Source organism: Quercus lobata, chromosome 5 (genome assembly GCF_001633185.2).
Source record: "Quercus lobata isolate SW786 chromosome 5, ValleyOak3.0 Primary Assembly, whole genome shotgun sequence".
NCBI lineage: Eukaryota > Viridiplantae > Streptophyta > Magnoliopsida > Fagales > Fagaceae > Quercus > Quercus lobata.
In genome coordinates, this window is record NC_044908.1 from 89,315,348 (window position 1) to 89,336,153 (window position 20,806).

The 20,806-nt window shown below is 34.8% G+C and overlaps 1 protein-coding gene, 1 long non-coding RNA gene and 2 pseudogenes across 2 annotated transcripts; 3 read left to right on the top strand and 1 right to left on the bottom strand.

The window, feature by feature from the left end:
• The first annotated feature begins 1,692 nt into the window (after positions 1 to 1,692).
• Positions 1,693 to 4,083, top strand: LOC115991467 (annotated as a pseudogene).
• A 34-nt stretch (positions 4,084 to 4,117) lies between these two features.
• On the top strand, positions 4,118 to 10,857 carry LOC115991468 (annotated as a pseudogene).
• Positions 10,858 to 14,530: 3,673 nt separating this feature from the next.
• Positions 14,531 to 16,234, bottom strand: LOC115991441 (1-phosphatidylinositol 3-phosphate 5-kinase-like). Its single transcript, XM_031115132.1, has 3 exons — positions 15,353 to 16,234; positions 14,808 to 15,008; positions 14,531 to 14,566 (listed from the first exon to the last, which is right to left on the bottom strand). Exons 1-3 carry the CDS (start codon positions 16,232 to 16,234, stop codon positions 14,531 to 14,533), a joined length of 1,119 nt encoding a protein of 372 aa, XP_030970992.1.
• A 2,392-nt stretch (positions 16,235 to 18,626) lies between these two features.
• LOC115989519 lies at positions 18,627 to 18,996 on the top strand. Its single transcript, XR_004091975.1, has 2 exons — positions 18,627 to 18,706; positions 18,946 to 18,996. It is a non-coding gene; the product is annotated as an uncharacterized LOC115989519 (long non-coding RNA).
• The last annotated feature ends 1,810 nt before the right edge of the window (positions 18,997 to 20,806 follow it).

Genomic DNA, 20,806 nt, shown 5'->3' on the forward strand with positions numbered 1-20,806 from the left:
AAACTCAGCTAATTTATCTAACTTGGATAGACTTCTAATAGCGTTTGGTTGGCAATTATCTTCTCTAAAAGTAGAGGAAGAAAAAAAAAAAAAAAAAAAAAGGATTTGTGACAACAACGTGGTCAACATAATTGAAATCTTAAAATCCTTCTCCCTTTCCCCCAACTGCGAGAAAACCCCACAGGGTCTAGTCTAGGCAAAGGTGTAAGGCTCTAATCTAATATTAAATTTGCTGTAGCTGGCTGGCCTTAACCAAATCATTCAGGTACTTCCTCTTTATTTTCACAAAATATCTATTTGATTCCGATTTTGTTGTCTCTGTTCGCTCGTTCGTTCGTATTTTCTAATTTCTCATTCTTATTCGGCGGATCTTCTATTCTATATATGTTCATTCAGCATTAGATCTTAGATCTGAATTTATTGGATCCTTCTTGATTATATATATATATATATATATATATATTTCTATTTGTGTTTTTCTTTTGCAATGAGAATTAGAAAACGGATATTCATCGAAGAATTCGAATTCCAAGTCTAATAATAAGGTATTGTATTTTTAATTTTCTTGAAATTAAGGAAATTATGAAAAGGCAATACATATATATATATATATATATATACTAGCCTCAGCACGTGCCCAGAGGCTCTTCTATTTTTTCAGTAAAGATTAATAATTTGCATTTTTTGGGTAAAGAAATAAATACATCGTGATGAAGTAAAAAAAAAAAAAAAAAAAAATGAATACATGGAGTGAGTTTTGTAGATTGGAGAAGTTTTAAAACTAACAAAAGAGTAATCATATTTTGTGAGGAGTTAGTGAGTAGAAGTAGGAATTTAAATCAACGTAAAAGTAGGAGTTTTTAGAAGTAAAAAAGCATTTCAACGTAGAAGTAGAAATTTATTATTTTTGTCAATTTACTATTTTAACCCCATTTTTAAGTTTTAGGTAGGGATATTTTTGTCGGTAAAAAAAACAATAACTAATTTTCTGAATCCTCTTAATATAGACATATATATATATATATATATGACAAATATGTATATTTATCCAATAATTATGAGAGGAAATTATGATGTAGGAATCTGATGACATAGATCTGCCACAAGATATAAAGAAGCTCAAAGGAAGAAAAAATATATATCTTCCAAATACGTTTGAGTAGATATAATATCAAGGATGAGCTTGAAAAATTTGTGACAAAGATTTATTTAGTGCCCGTTTGGTTTGAGAGTTTTTCTGCATTCAGAGTTTGCGTTTTAGGCATAGGACCCATGCTACAGTAAACACGTTCTTCTCCTCTTTTTTTTTTTTTTTTTCACGCGTTTCAAAGTGATGCGGCTACTGTTCATGCACTGTTGCATGAACAGTAACCGCAAATGTTGACTTTCCATTGTGAATAGTGATCTGTGCACTATTCACAGACCCACAAATTCCACTTTTCAGCAACTTTTTCATTAAAAATGGGTCCCGCGATATTATTCACACATTTAAAAAATATTTTGTTACAGTATTTTCAGTTTCAGTTTTCAATTTTAACAATAATAAGCTCAATTCAAACGGACCCTTATTGTATGAGACAACATATTAAAACCTTTCATTAAAATATCTATTACCTCTAAAATGAAGAATAATTAACATATCAGCTAAATAATGCAGGGGTACAAACATGACTGTATGGACATGACTGTATGGTGTACAAACATGACTGTATGGGGCACAAAACCCTCAACGCACTGCACTTTCATAGACTGCTCAACCAGTAAGTCAGACACAACATAATACGACAGTGTAAATTGGTCACTAAAGAGAAGCTGGAAGCTGATGAGTTGTGGTGAAACAAATCAATGAAAGAAGAAAAAACAAAACATAGAAATGCCTCCTCACCTTCAGCCCCCAATTCCCAAACCCCAAAACCAAAAAAATAAGTTCTACTTCTTCTACGGCCACCGTAAACCCTCCCAACACCGCCCCAGTCCGCGGCGGCCTCTTCTCCAACCGCCAATCCATCTCCCTCCACAAACCCTCTCCTCCCCACAATCCTCAACCCTTCAATCTCCACCACTGGGACCCACAACATTCCCCCACCACCACTGAAACCCGCAACACCAACACACCTCTCTCATCCGCCTCTCCCCTATCGCCCGATACATCATCGACTCATTCTGCAAGAACCAAAACCACTGGGGCCCTCCCATCGTCTCTGACCTCAACAAACTCCGCCGTGTCACTCCGGACCTCGTTGCCCAAGTCCTCAAATCCCAACCCGACCCGAATCTCGCCTCCAAGTTCTTCCACTGGGCCTCCAAGCAAAAAGGCTTCCACCACACTTTTGCTTCCTACAATGCCTTCGCCTATGCCCTCAACCGCTCTAACCGTTTCCGCTCCGCCGATCAACTGCCCGAACTCATGATCTCCCAAAACAAACCCCCCACCGAAAAGCAGTTCGAAATCCTTATCCGATTCCACTCCGACGCCAATCGGCCCCTTCGGGTTTTCTACGTGTATCAAAAGATGAAGAAATTCAATTTCAAGCCTAGGGTTTTTTTGTATAATATGATTATTGATGCTTTGACGAAGAATGGGTATGTGGATTTGGCGGTTTCAGTTTATGATGATTTTAGGAATGATGGTTTGGTTGAAGAGAGTGTTACTTTTATGGTTTTGATTAAAGGGTTGTGTAAAGTTGGGAGAATTGATGAAATGTTGAAGGTTTTGAGTAAAATGAGGGAGAATTTGTGTACGCCAGACGTGTTTGCGTACACGGCGATGGTGAGGGTGTTGGTTGAAGCAGGAAATTTGGATGGGTGTTTGAGGGTTTGGGAGGAAATGAGGAGGGATAAGGTGGAGCCGGACGCAATGGCATATACAACTTTGGTTACCGCATTGTGTAAAGGTGGGAGGGTGGAGAAAGGGTATGAGTTGTTTAGGGAGATGAAGGAGAAAAGATGTTTGATTGATAGGGCAATATATGGATCATTGGTTGATGCGTTTGTGGTAGATGGGAAAGTGGGGTTTGCTTGTGGTTTGTTGAAGGATTTAGTGGATTCTGGGTATAGAGCTGATTTGGGGATTTATAATTTGATTATCGAAGGTTTGTGTGGTGTGAAGCGAGTCGATAAGGCTTATAAGGTTTTTCAGGTCACGGTTCAGGAGGGTCTTGAGCCGGAGTTTGTGACTGTGAATCCAATTTTGGTTTTGTATGCAGAGATGAGAAGGATGGATGAGTTTTGTAAATTGTTAACCCAAATGGAGAAATTGGGATTTTGTGTCATTGATGATCTTTCGAAGTTCTTTGCTTTTGTGGTTGGGAAGGAGGAGAGGACACTGATGGCTGTGGAAGTGTTTGAGGACTTGAAAAAAAGAGGTTATTGTAGTGTTTCCATATACAATATTCTTATGGGGGCACTTCACAAGAAGGGGGAGTTCAAAAAGGTGATATCACTCTTTGATGAAGTAAAGGAATCAGATTTTGAACCTTACTCATTGACTTATAGTATTGCAATTGAATGTTTTGTTGAGATTGGTGATATTGAAAAAGCATGTCTGTATTATAATAAAATCATGGAGATGTCTTTGGTTCCTTCTGTTGCTGCTTATTGTGCTCTTGCTAAAGGGCTCTGCAAGACTGGAGACATTGATGCAACTATGATGCTTGTTCGCGATTGCTTAGCCAATGTTACGAGTGGCCCTATGGAGTTTAAGTTTACACTTTCTGTTGTCCATGCCTGTAAATCTGGTGGTGCTGAGAAGGTGATTGAGGTACTGAATGAAATGATGCAACAGGGTTGTCCTCCTGATGAGGTTATATACGCTGCTATCATCTCTGGCATGTGTAACTATGGGACAATAGAGGAGGCAAGGAAGGTTTTTTCGAATTTGAGAGACCGCAAACTTTTAACAGAAGTCAATATGATTGTCTACAATGAAATGCTAATTGAGCATATGAAGAAGAAGACTGCGGACTTGGTGGTGTCTGGATTGAAGTTTTTTGGTCTAGAGTCCAAGTTGAAAGCAAAGGGTAGTACACTGCTGTCAAGTTGAGCATATGCTGTTAGGTTCAAGTTTCATTGATTTGATTTTTTTTTTTTTTTTTGGGGTGGGGGGGGGGGTGGGTGGTGTGTGGAGATGAGAGATGAGAAGGAAAGATAATGATACAGAGAAGAATTTATTGAGTTGCATTTTAGATTGGTCTAGATTATATTAAATGTTGAGCAGAGGAAAAAAAAATGTCAAAAAGGAATTGTACCAAATCGTTGAATTGAAAGCAAATAAGAACTCCATTCACAATCTTATGCGAACATATCTGAGGAGTATATTATAACTTTTAGTTCTCAAAAATAATGATTGGAGATTTTATTATTGTGGAAAAATGAAATGTACATTCTGCAGAAGCTTCTTTGAATAAAATTTCATCAAAATTCATATATGCCTATCCATTTGAGTCTACAAGAAAAGTAGTCTGTACTGTTTGATATGTAATTTTGGCATCATTTCTCCATGAATCTGTTTAGTTGTGGATTGAATTTTTTTAATACTGAATTATTCACTTTGGATAAGCAGACCTCTAGAAGTGCAAGTGAAGTGCTGGGGAGTATTATGACAGGCAAGTATGCCTATGCCATCCACCAAATTCTTTAGCATTATTAGATAAATTTCTTACTTATGTTCTGTATAAATGGGTGATATTAAGTGCTAGCAAACTCTTTTTTATTTTTAGGTTTTCTTCAATCAAGTCACAATAATTGGAAACCTCCAAGTAGAGGAAGAAGAGTCATTTTGTTTCAGGGCTCTATAAAGTCTGTTAAAACTTCATGCCGGATCTCATTTCCTGGGACATCATCAGGGAGAGGAGAAAGAGCACCTTCAAACTTTTTGAGGGACAAGAAGTTGGTTCCTGATTCAGATCCTCCTAGCACTAGTGATGTCAACCTTTTATATCAATTCTTTGATCAAAGGTCAATCTTAGATGTTCTCATATATAGTTATATTTTAAAATTCTAGGTTTCTTATGAAATTTATCTTATGAATCCTAGTGCTTAGTTGTTAGCTCTTTTTTTAACAGTTTTCTTGCCAGATTCTGTTTCATTGGTTATTTGCTATTATGCAGTACAAGCTTATGGTATTAATGGGGGCTGGAATCAGTACAGAATGTGGAATTCCTGATTATAGAAGGTTCTACCTCCTCTTTGGTTCTTGTAAGCTTATAAGATCCACAAATTTCTTGAAACTTTTCCCAAATTACTATTTCACATAAGCACACAGAACTAAAGGATGTTTCTACCTTTGTGTTTTATATGTTTCTCATAAAGACCTTTTAATATTGCTGATGCAGCACCTAATATTGATCACATGATTCACCTTAAGCATGTGCTCTTTGTTCCTTGGCATATATAGACTCTACCCAAAACATTTTCAATTATTTTGCATAATTGTTTGTAATAGTTGATACTTCTTCTCAATTGTCTCATTGATCCAGTCAATCCTCATTTTCTTTTGACCATTGCTGTACCTTTCAAATCATGTTAATTATCCATATGAATATCAAAGGTTTTATAGGCTTCCAATACTGTTTAATATGTGTACTCTTATATGATGTTTGTGGCCTATGCTGCATTTTGTTAGCTGGTTGTCATCAGCAAAGAAAATGAATAAATCTAGCTATCTCAGTTTTATAGAAATTTGTTCAGCAAGCTCCTGTTAGAGGTAGACTCACCTATTATCTCAATATTTTTTTTTTTTCTCATTTGTGATTTTATCACAGGACAAAAAAAATCACCCTTCTGTTAAATTGAATATACATAACTGCATTAGCCTCTGGTTCATCTAATTATGCGGTTTAGCATTAACCCAAGAAACACCTTATTGTTATTTTTTTTTTTGGAGTGGGCTTTGAGTTGATTAAAGTGTTCTTGCTCTCAATATGTCACACTAAATATATTTTTAAGGCTTTGTGGTGGAATTTATCATACCTGTAAAGTGATGCTTCCTTTTAAAGTTTATCAAATGCCAAATCTTTTTTTTTTCCTTATTTTCCCTAAATGGTAATATTTTTCTACTTTTTAAATAATATTGGCTTTATTTTTTTTTTTATCATGTTGCAGCCCCAATGGTGCTTATAGTTCTGGTTTCAAACCAATTACCCATCAGGTGATCTGAAGGCATGTGCTGTGATATTTATCCCCTATAGCAGTATGTTTTTATATGTATTACGATTACCCCACACAAGTATTTAGATATATTAGGAAAATGTTTTAGTGATTTTTGTAATATTTATATTTTTAAATATTCTTCAATGCTTGAAGTAGGAGATGTAGGTCTGATGTATCTTTGTATGAGGACAATTTATAGATCTAGAGTATATTTCCCTGTTCCCCAAGTACTGCAAAGCTTTAGAAGGCATCTTTCTGATTCAGTAAAGGAGTAAAATAGATGAGTACTTTTTTTTTTTTTTTTTTTTTTTTTTTTTTTTTTTTTTATGTTTAGTTTTTTTTTTGGTCTCCCCTCTTGCCTTGCTATGTCATTTCTTCTTTTCTGGTGCACTGCTCCCTTATTCATCTTGCTCTCTTTTTCTTGGTATGATATTTCTCTATATCTCATCGCTTTCTATACCCCTAATCCTCTCGGATATACTCTCCTCTCTACTTTCTTGCTTTTCTTATATTCTGATCCGTTCCATCCCTCCAACCTGTTTCATCTTCTCTCTTAAATCTTCCCTTTTTATTTATTTTTGATAAATCAATAGTTGGGAGGAGAAGGGATTTGAGCCTTGGATGTTTGCATTGGAAACACCAAAAAGTGCCAGTTGAGCTACAATGTTCTTGGCATTAAATCTTCTTCTCCTTAATTTCTTTCCCTCTATATATTCAGCCACAAGTTGTCACACCCTAAATCAATTTTTAATAAGGAGGGGTCACACATCTAATTTTGAAGGCTTATTGAAAAGAGCAAGACTAAATAGGGAGGTTTAGTAGCATATAAGTTATATTTGGATAAATTTAATATTATTCCAAACTCAACGAACATGCTAAGAACTTGAACATAATCATCTATTCAAACCAATGGCTCCAATAATTTGGCATATTTTCATTAGTTACCACTTCCTCCATTCCATAATGAGTGCTCAATTTGCATTTTTTTCTTGTCCCATAATGTATTTCCATTCCAACTATCAAGGAATTTCTTTCCCTCAATACATCTAATGCATGTTTGGAAAGTTATACAAAAGGATTGTTTTTTTTTTCTTCTGTTTTTTATTAAATTTGTACATGTTCCAACTGGGTCACTCATTATGTGACAAAGGGAGTATTAATTTGGATTATGATACTGGTATCTTATGTTTTATAGTGACTATTTCCAATTCCTTTCTAAAGACATGTCGTTGTCTTTAAGATTGACTGGAGGAGAAGAAGAGTTAAAATTAATTCACAAAACATTGACGCAGTTGATCAAATCTCTGAATGATCATCTTGTAAATTACTGATGTTTGTGTTTCTAAATATCAAGTTTTCTTAAGTTAGTATTGTGGGTTTTTCAACAGGAGTTTCTCCAATCAAGTCGGGCCCACAGGCGGTATTGGGCAAGGAGTTATGCTGGAGGGAGACGGTTTACTGCAGCACAGCCTGGTGCGACTCATATTGCTTTAGCATCTCTAGAGAAAGCTGGCCGGATAAATTTTATGATTACACAAAACATTGACAGGTAAGTAGCAGTTGTATGTCCTTTTCTTTCAAATGTGTAACTCTACTTGTGTCAGGAGCAAAGCCAATGGGATTAATTTTATCATTTATTCTGTTTCAGGCTGCACCATCATGCTGGTAGCAACCCACTTGAACTACATGGGACTGTGTATACTGTAGTTTGTCTAGATTGTGGATTTTCTTTTTGTCGGAATTCATTTCAAGATCAAGTGAAGGAGCTCAATCCAAAGGTTAATTTTGAGTAATTTATTCTTCCTGGAGTCGCAACAATCTAGGCTTCTCATATCACATCATTGGTTACTTTCACATTATCACCTTTTTTGGCTCAGAACATTGTCATCTTCTCTTTATGCTTAAGAAGGGAGATTTATGAGTGAGCCTTAATCTATGTCCAATGGAAGGCTGTGTTCTTCTAAGAAGAATTCAATGCTATATTCACGATCTAAAAATATAATTGTAGGCAAGATCTATCCTTTTGCATTGTAAATTTAGATTTTCTGGCCTTCTAATTTATGTATCCTTTAACTGTCTGTCTATGCGTGGAAAATAAAATCTAATGTTTCATCTGGCCTCAAACCCTTGTTTTCTTTCTCTTCTATTATTTGGGATGCATGACTGATTAGCAAGATTGCAATTTTTACTGCAGTGGGCAGCAGCAATTGAAAGTTTTGATTATGGAAACCCTGGTTCGGACAAGAGTTTTGGCATGAAGCAAAGACCTGATGGTGATATTGAAATTGACGAAAAGTTTTGGGAAGAGGATTTTCATATCCATACTCGCCAAAAATGCAATGGTGTTCTCAAACCTGATGTAAGAATTTTTTTTTTTGCTTTTATATAATTAAAAGTTTTCAATCTACATTTTCTGAAAGCACTCATAATTTAACAGAAGTAGGATCATGAATGTGGCCCTCAGGTGCATATCCATGTGACAAGCTGGCAAAGGCACCATCACACAACTAAAATGGAATTGACTGGGTCTGGTCATTATAGTTATTGTTAGTTAAAAAAAAATGAATTAAGAAGTATAGAAAGATCCGAAAGCAGTTTTCCAACTTCAGAAAAATGGCCTAGATCTTCATGCTAGAAAATAAGTATTTGATACTGTTTATACCCTTCAAATGAACACATTGTCCCCTTTAAGCTATGGAAAAGTTCTTGTATATTTTGATGTACAAATAAAGGGGAGATTGCATCTTGAGTATGCAGTGTAGGTCTATAAATTTATTTAAATTGTTTGAAAGCTGGGTGATTACATTACATGCAATAAAATGAGGGCCATTTTTTCCATTTTTCTTTTTTGTGTTGTTCAATTTTTTTTTTTTTTTTTTTTTTTTTGGCCCTTTTGGGTACTGCTCATTTGCACCCAGCAGTTTTACACGCATTTCATAACTTTTCTTAAGTACATTGGAAACACAATTAAGGTGGTCTTTTTGATACTTTCGTTTTACATGGTAACTTTGAAGGTTATTCTCTTTGGTGATAATGTTCCCAAGGATAGAGCTGATAAGGCAATGGAAGCTGCAAAAGGATGTGACGCATTTCTTGTGTTAGGATCATCTCTGATGACCATGTCTGCTTTCCGGCTTCTCAGGTACATATTTATTTTGTACACATGTTTCACATTGAAGTGAGCGAAAAGTTTAATATTACATGGGCAATGCTTGCTGCATACCTCTACAGAAGGAAATATATTCTCTCTATTGTGCTTGGTCTATCCTAATTAGTATGCAAAACCTGCAGCATATAAAGAGAGTGAGCTACGATATATGAATTAACAGCACATAATCATAGTTCAGCAGTTTCAAATGTATTTTTGCAAGAATTAAATACGCTAAATTTATGATTATTTTCTATTCGAATTCAATGTTTATTTGGGCTAGAGTAAATATACAGTTTGATGTCCGAATAAGTCATTTCCATCTACGTATATGTTATAATCACTTCTTGATATCCTGTGAAGCTCAGATTAATTAAGTACTAGAAGACTGTTTGATTTTAGTATCAAGATTCTGATTTAGAAAGCAATAAAGCTGATAGAGAAGGAGCCACCCACACATTTTTCTCTTAGTATTTTATTCTTTAGCTGAAAGGCTTTTAACATTGAATTCCACAGAGCTGCTCATGAGGCAGGTGTAGCTACTGCGATTGTGAACGTGGGTGTAACCCGGGCTGATGATATTGTGCCCTTGAAGATCAATGCCCGATTAGGATAGGTATAGTTTCTTGAGATCATCTTGGCCACTAGTTCTACACACCATTATTGGCTTTATCAGTGCTTACTTTCCTTGTATTGTTACAGATCTTGCCAAGAGTGCTTGACAAGCAATCAACAAACAAAAAACCACAATTTTCTTCAGTAAGAACACTACCCCAAGTGTTAAGGAGGAAATTCAGAATTTGTTCGGTGCACAAGTCATGACAAATTGTGAAAAATACCTTGGCCACCTCCTTATGGTTGGGGGAAAATCTAAGGTGGATACATTTAAGGATCTGCAGGAGCGGATAACAAAAAGGGTGATGGGGTGGAAGGAAAAAACAATTTCTAAGGCAGGAAGGGAGGTGTTGATAAAGACGGTGGCCCAAGCAATACCCACTTATTCTATGAGTATTTTTAAGCTCCCTAAGAAGGTGTGTGATGATATTAATTCGGTGTTGGCTTAAGTATTGGTGGGGCCAAACTCGTAATGAGAAAAAGATACATTGTATAAACTGGAGTAAATTGTGTAATCCAAAGAATAAGGGAGGTATGGGTTTCCGAAATATCCACGCCTTCAATCTAGCTATGTTAGCCAAGCAGGCATGGTGTTTGGTCACAGGTGCACAATCTCTATTTTATGGAGTATATAAAGCTAGATATTTTCCCCGGTATTTATAAACTGGAGTATATAAAGCTAGATGCAAGATGGTTGAAACACACAGAAACAAAACAGGGACCAGAAGCTCAATAATGAGTTGCACCAGATTAACAAGATACTTACCAGAAAGAGATGAATTTTGGTGAGGGTGCCAACCACTATGAAGATGACCTGCAACCTGGAAGGAAAGAAGCTTCGAATCTGAAATTTGATAGTTGTTCTAGTGTTTAAGAGAAGTTTTCGTTTGTAATCTGAAATTGGTGATACTCTAAATTTAATTTAATTTTTTAATACAAATACAATGGGCTTTTATAGTTCTTTCTTGCAGAATTTTCATGTGTTTTGTTTTGTTTTGGTTCATAAGACAAAATACTGAAGTAATTGGAGTTTAGGAACGTCAATGTAAAGATGAAAATTTGAATTGATTATCGTCATGGGAATTTAGGAAGGAGCCATCGAGGAATCGACTAAACATTTTCGCTACCTTAATCTTGATGGGGTCAGCCATTGAGAAGTGGGGGACATATTGCATATAATGTAATAAGAAAAGAATGCATTTTTATGTTTTTGGTAGAAAAGGGGAGTTTTATTTATTTATATAGGGAGTACAAAAATGAAAGGCATAGTTTTATTTATTTATTACCAGGATTGGCTAGGACACTACCATCAGTGTTAAGAGTAATCTAAGGGCTTGATGATGCGAGGAGGTTTGAGTCCAGTTTTGCTGACTAGTTTGAACATGGTAAACTAAAACTGGAGTTGGAGAAAAGGTCATGGAGCAAGGAAAATATGACTCGGGTAATAATTGCTTTTACTTGATCATTCAGATCTAACATGCAGTTTTTTTTGTTTGTTTTGTGGTTTTACGTGTCCTCCCTGCATTGTCTTGTATGTTTCCAATCAGGGCTCATCTTGCAGTTCATGCAAGAGATTTAATAGGGGCGATCCTTGTCTTAATGGTTCAATCTCATGAGCCATCATCCTGTGTCAAGAAACTTATATAATAAACATTGACTAGTCGTGTTGTGTTTGCAGATTATGTTAAAGGTTGTCAATCATCAATCATTCATGTACCATTATAAGGGTGCATGAACAAGACAAGATGCCATTGAGTTGCCTTTGGAGATCCCCTTATTTTTACGCAATCCAAATATGTGAAAAATGAATAAAGAAACAGACAGCATAGGGACACAATAAAATCTAGTAACATTTTCACAACAATCTTGTTTTGAGTTGTAATGAGTTCTGATATAATCTTATTTTATTTTGACATATGATGAGCTGATAACTCAAGTTTCTTGTAAAATTTTGATGTATCAGTAAAAGTACTCACAAAGAAGAGAGACAAAGCATTAAAAAAAATGAAAATAAGAATGGCGAGTAATGAACCCCAAAAGACACCTATATCAACTTATGTATCTATAGGGCAAATCAGATTTTAACTACCGTGCTTGTGTAAATTTACAAGTTATTTTATTTATGCAAAAATAATTTTTTATTATTTCTTTGCTTATCCTTGGAAAAAGAAAAAGAGTGAATGATGATTGTTGTGGGTGAAGAGAGAGAAATAATTAAAATAAATAAAGAAAATTAGTATTTTAAAGAAATAAAGTATCCAAATAGATAATTTGATGTGAGTCTTTGACAAGTGGTCAGGTAGATTTTTTTTAAAAAACAGGATTTTTATACTAAGAGTCCATTTGGGAACAGCTTATTTAGTTGAAATTGATTTTTTTTTTTTTTTTTTGCTAAAAGTATTATAAGGTAGCTGAAATAGTACATTAAGATCCATGAATAGTACTAAAAAGTGCAATGGAATCTATGAATAGTAACAAAAAAAATTAAATAGTAACAAAATAAGCTAAATAGATCCCAATCAAATATCACCATGAATAAATCATTAGCGGGTGAGATAGAAAATTGATCATCCTGGGTCTTGGGACAAGATGGTACTGGATGGCTATTTGATATATAATAGCATTTTGGTGCTAAGATTTGGGAGTGAGTTTTTTGGGCTTTTTTCACTTTTCACTTGGGAGTATTGGCAGAGTATGTGCTTCCCATGATTTTGTTGTCGTACCATATGCTTTAGCTAATTTAATTGGACAAGAAAGCGTATATTCTTTTATAGGAAGGCAAATGTCAAAACACATGTAGTTGTTGATGAACCAAATGATAATATTTGTAAAGTTGTTGGGAATCAGCTTTAGCAAGTGGATTTACTTGTGATGGGGTTAATAGTCTATTGTTGGAGACTAATGCATAAGGTTGTTACTTATATTGGCAATCTATTTACACTTTAGAAAGTATTAGAATTGGAAGTTACTAGGTGTTTCTTCTATAATTTCAATCAAATTGGTGGCACCTAATAGGTTCTATTTTATAATTGAATTTAGTTCATAGTGTTTATCAAAGTGCTATTATTTATGAATTAGCTATATTTATCTTGATCTTGCTGTTTATGCCCTTTTAAGATATGTTTATCTCACTGAGAAATAGTAGGTGCTTTGAAGATAAAGAGAGATCAAGATCAGATTTGAAGTTATTTTTCTTTAGAACTTTAATGGATTGGTTGGCTGCATTGCAGAACCAATCATTTTTATCTTTTCTTGATTTCCTACATTCTTGTAATTTTTGTTCTTGATTGTTTGCCCCCTTGTACACTCCCTGTGTACTAGGGTGCTCCCCTTTTTGATATCAATAAACTTATTACTTATATATATAAAAAAAAAAAAAAAAAAAGATATGTTTATCTCACTTAGATTTAGCTTCTTCATAATGGGTTCATCTTTTCTTTTTTCTTTTTGGACAGAAAGATAAGAAAATGTGGATTATTACTTTCTTTCTGTCTGATATGTTTTAATTCCTTACATAGTCATGTTATATATATATATATATATATCTATATATATGGTTTTTTTTTTTTTTTCATCCTGATAGAATTTGTTGGTGACTCATTAATCAAGCTTATATGTCATTTGTTTCTTCTCCTTCTTTATTTCCTTCTTTTTTTCATTAAAAAAATGTTGTCTTATTCTTTCGTCTAGGGGGACTTCTCAAATATCTAAGCAGAAATAAATCAAGGTCTCTAAAACCCTAAGAACATCAATGAACAAGATGCATGGTTGAAAGAAAATTAGGGCAATTACAAATCTAAATTTTTTTACATCCAAAATTTAAAAGACTTTATAGAGTAGGTTAACAACACCTTCCACTTATACGACATACATACATACATACATACATACATACATACATACATACATACATATATATATATATATTTTTCAATTTTCTTTTAGATGATGAGGTTTAAACTTTGGACGACTCTTTCATTCGGTTATAGATTAATGGCTCTTCATAGGAAGAACACTTTGATTGTTTGTACATGTGAACTTTTTAGTAATTATCCCAAGCAACAAAATTCATTATAATGTATTTGTATCAAATAATGTCTTGCATGTTCTAATTAGGATGTTGAAATTATTAATGTGCTCTGTATAATATACCTTCTTCTGACAAAAATGTGGACTTTACATGTGAATCTCACATATAGCATCCATCTTTATGTGTAGAAAGGTTAGTAAATCATATATATAGAATAATTTCTTTTTTTTTTTTTTGAGGAACTATAGAATAATTTCTTGATTGGGTGTTAGATTAAATTAGAGTTGGTTGAAAAATTAAAATCTGATTTGGACTTGGTACTCAGCTAACACCCCTTAATTAATAATTTTTGTCTAATTTTTTAGCAGGTAGTTGTGATAGCAGGGAAAAAATAAATAAAAGTGCAAAAAAAAAAAAAAAAACCTATAAAACGCGGCTATAGGTTGTTCAAATGTAGCTGAAAACGAATCTATAGCCGCGTTTTTGGTACAAACGCAGCTATAGGTCTGACATATGGTGACGGTTAGAAAGGTGGCTCAAAGTCCTATAGCCGCGTTCCTGAAAAATCCGACGCCTTAGTTGTAACATTATAAGTTGATACTTATTATGAGCTCTCCTCCAATCTGGGAACACGTAATAAATACAATTATTAGCTGTAACATAAATTGAGGAAGTCTTGATAAACAATTAGAATTTCTCAAATAGTTAAAAGGAACTCTTGCCAAATTTGTGCATATCCTAGATTTTTTTCTTTTTTCTTTTTTTTCAGGCCTTCTATCTAAGATTGACACTTACAAACATTATAGTAGTAATAATAACAAAAAGAAATGAACACTAGAAGTAACATGACAATTTTGTTGCTACCTGAGCACCCCATCCTAAACCAACAGAGAATATAGCCGATGGGGCAGACCATGATCCATCTGACCTTCGAGAAATGACCAAGCCTGTGCCAAGTTTGAAAGCAAGAAGAACACCAGCTTTAGCTACAGTTAAAATTGCCAGGCCTTTTGCCCCTTTCAAAATTGCTAAGGGTATTGACTTGTCAGGATTCAACCTAGCAACCTGTCAATTCCAATCAAAACTATAAAGTCAGGAAAAAAAAAAAAGAAAAAAGAAAAGAAAAGAAGGAAAACCACTTTACAAAGGACTGCATATTTAGAATGTTGATGCAAAGTACGAATTTCTAAAATACCATTATAGTCCAGTTGACAAGTAGGTGAAAAGAAGCAAAGAGTAAACATAGAAACAAAGCTCCAAAATAGAATCTATGACCTAGCAAGCACTACCCACTAGAATTTTACAATCCTATCTCTTTGACATTACAAAGCAGGAAAGAGATGTTAGTTTTACAAAGATAAAACAAGTTGACATGTAAAATTAAGCTGAGATGCAAATGAAAATCAAACCTGGCAATAGCTTCTCAAAGTATTGGAGGCCTTGTATATCTCATGTTCCAGAGACAAACCAAGTAGATTCAACCATCCTCTTGTGCAAGTCCAATCTATCACATCATGCTTTGCTACTTGCACGGCATTGCTGATGCTGTTAATAAGAACACCCTGTAATGGATCAAGCCTATCATAGCAGGCATCACAGACCCTCTGGGGATCCCTCTCCCTGAACTTAACAGGTAACAAACACCTCCCCTTGGTACATACTCTGCAGAAAACTCCTCCACAAAACCGACAATGATGTCTGCCACGAGTAAGTGCAGTGAAAGGAGCAGTGCACTGCATGCAAACTGTAGTAGAACTATCCGGCAGCCAGTCAGGAGGCTCAGCCTCCAATACATCCTTGTAAACACTATAATTAACCCCACTTGATCCACTGGGCTCAAGGAGTGGTGGGGCTCTAGGTATGTAAACGGAGGAGTTCAAGAAGGTATCACCATCCTTTGCAGACCCAAGAAATGAAACATTTGAAGTAGGGAGTAGCGACTGCTGATTTGAAATGAAACTCGGAAGTTTGCTCCGGCCAGTCACAATGGCAAATATACCATTGAGCACATTCTTCAAGTTAACCTCAGGATGATGCATGCTATTATTATTATAAGGTTGCACCAAATTACGAGTGTCATCGCTTGAATCATATCCTTCTTCTCCATCAACAGCAAAATCATCCTTGTAAAACGCGTGATCCGGTGGAGAGGACTTTGAGTTTGAGTCCCATGGAGAGTCAGTGTAGTCATCAACATAGTGGAACTGGGCATTATTATTATTATTATTATCCTTTTCAACAACCTTAGAAAGTGAAGAATAAGAAACCCTGGTTGAATCAAAGTTTGCCATGGCCCATACACACGCTTTTCTTTCTTTTTCTACAATAAAAAGAAAAGCCAACCCCACCAGACAGAGATCAGCAAAGGCCTAAGCAAAGCACTGAAATTTGAACATAGATGCCCCTTTCAGCTCAGCAACAAAAATTATACAACAATTAACAATAAAACAAAGCAAACCCATTAAATTCATAAACCCAATTATCCACTTCAGATGGGGTCCTAGCCTAGGATTGGAATTATAAATTAAAATAAATTTCCACAACATTGGTGCCCATCTCATCTACAAATACAAGACAGATTCAATAATAAACAAACCCCCCCCCCCATTTTTAGATAGAATCAAGCAAGCAAGCATGCCTGTCAATACAATTCATAATAAAGCTTAGTATTGTATTCAATTCAAATGAGCTTGGCAATCATGTTAAGGTCCTAGAACAAGAAGAACATAGAAAGAATTAGAGTTTTGAAAACGGTAGAGACATCACATCATGTTCTATAGACTGACTGGGGTTACCTTAATTTCAAGGAAATTAAAAAAACGATACCTTATTATTAGACTTGGAATTCGAATTCGAATGCGATGAATATCCGTTTTCTAATTCTCACTGCAAAAGCAAAACACAAATAGAAATATATATATATATATATATATAATCAAGAAGGATCAAATAAAATAAATTCAGATCTAAGATCCGAATAAGAATGAGAAATTAGAAAATACGAACGAAGGGAGAGGAGACAGCAAAGCAAAATCGGAATCAAACAGATAGTTTGTTTATTTCATGTTAATTGGCTTTGCTTCTTTTTGTTGATTCTAGGACTGAATTACTGTTGTTGCACAAGTAATATTTTTCTTTTTTCTTTTCGGTTCTTTTGCTAATACTATTGTTGGGTATTGTTAGTGCTACTTTTTGATATATATATATATATATATATTTTTGGATTGAATTTTGTGAATTCTTTTTTGAGTTCTTGTGAATTTATGTTTGGACATAGACAAAGAGTGTGTGTTATCCCTATTGTGACTTGTAAAACTAATTGGCAAACATGTCTGAGTTCTTGGGACTACCATCATAGTATCAGCAATTAAATATATATATATATACAAAACAAGCATGCTATATGACCAAATTGTGCTTGTAATTGCAAAAACAAAGCCATATGATTCTTAGCTGATGATTTAATCAATAGTTTCACTGTCAATTTCTTGTGTAGTTCCAATCAGCTTCGATTTTATATTTTTGCACAATGTTTTTGAGAGCCAAAACCTACTAGTTTTAATAGATTTTGGCAGTAAGATCTTGTAGATGAATTAGTTGTTTATGCAAATGAATGTTCTACCTTGGATCAAAATGTTGGATCTCTCGATATACTTGATGCAATTTATGTGCAAGGAGTTGTAATACTTATATGTCAACTTTCTTATCCTGGCAGGCAGGAGGAATTTTTGAGGAATGTGATGCAGTTTCTGACCCTCTGTGGACATACTCGTCTCATTCCTCAAGGTGGGTTAGCTGAGTTCCCTGATGCTATTCTCAATGCTAAGCGCGCCTTGACCTTTTCAACTTGTATAGAGAAGTAAGTTCTTTACCTTATTAAAGGTTATTGAAAATATGCCAAGAATTAGCTTTAAAAAAGTTGGTCCCTCAGGTGGTTTCACAAGGAGGCTTTCATGTCGGGAATGGCATCAATTGGAAAGGACAAGTTTTCTCAAAAGTGCTTTATCACACATTGACCAATAGAATGACTGTACGGTTTTTCAACTTTCATTCTTGAGATGCTTTATGTTGCATGATATGCAATTGAAGGTTAGACCTTAATTACAAAATTAATATTATGTCACATTCCGTAGTAAATGCCTTTTGTGATTGCAAGCTTATCTAATTGGGAAAATTTGAAGTATCTGGGAGATGGTGTTTGCTAATGATGATTTTTTACTATTTGTTTTCAAAATATTCTTGACACAAATTTATTTTCAATATTTTCTGTTGAGCTTTATGACTTAACTTGAGGGGGCTAGATAGGCTAAAAGTAACTCTGGCATTTTTTTTTTTTTTAAATTGCGATTTTCTCTTGGGATTGGTTTCATATGATGTTATTCTTTCATACTTCAAATTTCATTAACCTGTTGTAACTTACAAGGATTTTGGAAAACTTTTAGAGGACTCAAGTTGTATTTCTAATAATTAGGGTGTGGGGAATACAATAAAAAGGCATTACAAAACTTATCTTCTAGAATATGAACTGGCTCATGATGATGTAGATGGAAAATGCTGCTTGTTGTGTCACAGGTCTCTCTCTCTCTCTCTCTCTCCATGTTGCTATTTACTATATGCATGCACACAAAACTAAATGCCTTACTAAATAATTTGAGTCTGCATGATATAACAGTAGTGCAGCTAGTGATTGGGTGAACTGCGGAATATGTGGCGAGTGGGCTCACTTTGGCAGTGATAGGCGGCAGGGGCTTGGTGCTTTTAAGGTATGGTTGCCTTATTTGAGTTCTTATACAAAATGTAGGTGAATGTTGTGGCAATTTACATGAACCCTTAGTAAGATTTCTTTTAATTCAGTGGTGTCATGAATTGCAAATTTACCTTAGCTTTTGGTTTCCTTCCATTTGGCTTTCACTATTTGATCCATCTGCAAAAAGATACAGACAGCATAAGTAGATTCGAAAATGTATATTTGATGTCTTAACGTCTTTATGATGATTGGCAGGACTATGCTAAAACGGATGGGCTGGAGTACATTTGTCCGCACTGCAGCATCGCAAATTTCAAGAAAAAATCTCAGAAAATAACTAATGGATATTAATAGATGTCAAGAAGACATCTCAGGAAACTGCTAGTGAATATTGATGAGCCTTAGCCCACAACCTGCATGCCCTCCCCGTGCTCTTTTTGCTCTAGAAAATCCCCCCAACCCTCTCCCAAATATAATCGGAGGGAAGGTGGGTGTAGTTGTGTAGGAATGTAATTATCATTTTATATTCCCATTGTTTTTAATTATAGATAGATTATGCTCAACACAAGCCCCTTAAATTTTCCCATTGTTCCTCTGTACCCTGCAGAAGGAGAAGTCTCAAAATAGAATTGTAGATGTTAGTTTATGCAAATTAATTCAATAACATAGTTCTGTAGCTGTATGATATTGAAATAGTCAAATAATTTCCCTTGTGTTAAGGTGTATTCCCCATTGTTACAAATCATTTTTCCCCATTGGACTAAGTATGCTGTCTATATAATACAGCCCGCTGTTGAGTCTTAGCAACGACAGTTCTATCACATTTTAGATTTCATTTTCATGTAACTTATAACTTTGCTAAATTCATGTAACTTGATCGTGATAACAATTTGATATGTATCTGATATGACATCAAGAGACTTTATTGAGTTATCATAACTTTCACATGCATTCTCCTTATTTATTTCTCCACTAGTGTGGAAAATACTGAAGGCTATATTGGTGTATAAATTAATCAAGTTGTTATTGCTTGCTTAATCAGCTGCTAGAGGATTTCAAGTCCAAACCTGTCTATTGGAAGCCATATCCTTGAAGTCACATACAAAGTTTATAGTTATCACTTTGATCCAATTGCCATGCAGAGTTCAATTGTAGAGGTGATGGCTGAAGTTGCTCTCGGTTTGGTTCATATTAAGGCATACTTCCATAACATATTCTAATACAACTTATAGAGCACATGCTCTTGGGCATTTTGACATTAATCCACAGCAAAGTGAAATAGACCTTTTACTGTTTAAAATATAACAACATTATCCATATTACAAACTAATTATTACCATTGACACATTAGATTAATTAGAATGTTATTTAGATGCCATTAGAGCATTGGCATCATGTGTGCCAAAATATTTGGCATTTGGCACACTAAACACCAAAAACTATGCCTCAGAGGTGTTAGGGAGCTACCCATTTGATAAGTATTGCTAATAGCCATTTGATAAGGATTGTATGATTAGCATTGTTAATTGAGTAGTGGTTGTGCTGAGTTGTATTCAGTTAGTTAGTTGAATTCTGTTAGTCAGTTAGTAGTTGCTGTGCTCAGTTAGTTAGTTGCATTGGTTGGGTAGTTTAGGCTAGAAAATGGGATTGAATTGTATAAAAGGAGATTTCAGATGTTGAATGGGGATTATCCAGAAAATTAACCACTTGCTCTTCCTATTTCTCTCTAAGTCTCTCTTTTCCTTTCTTTAAGTCTTTCCTTTGCTAAGAAGGTGGTTACCCTCGAAGTAACCAATCTTTCTTTCCCAAATCTATTTTTGGGTTTGTTAAATTTTGGTTGTTTTATGTGTGATTTTGGTTGGTTATTGAGATGATTTTGTTGCAAATTTGGTGGATTTGGGTTGTGGTAATGGGGGCCAGTGGGCAGTGGAGGTGGCTGTGGGTTGTGGGTTTGCTAGTTGTTCTTCAAAAACTTCATATGAGAGAGGGAGAGATAGGTAAAGTGAGTTGTGTAAGAAATAATAAAAAATTAATAAAGAAATAATATTTAAATGAAAAGCGAAAGAAATAATAAATTAAAAGTGAGATGTATTGATTTTAATGGGTTTTTCTTTGT

Coding starts and splice junctions, on each gene's coding strand:
- LOC115991441 (XM_031115132.1), bottom strand. CDS start 16,234: ATGGCAAACTTTGATTCAACCAGGGTTTCTTATTCTTCACTTTCTAAG. Junction 15,009..15,352: donor CTTTGAGAAGCTATTGCCAG/GTTTGATTTTCA, acceptor TGGAATTGACAG/GTTGCTAGGTTGAATCCTGA. Junction 14,567..14,807: donor GTTTAGGATGGGGTGCTCAG/GTAGCAACAAAA, acceptor ACGTGTTCCCAG/ATTGGAGGAGAGCTCATAAT.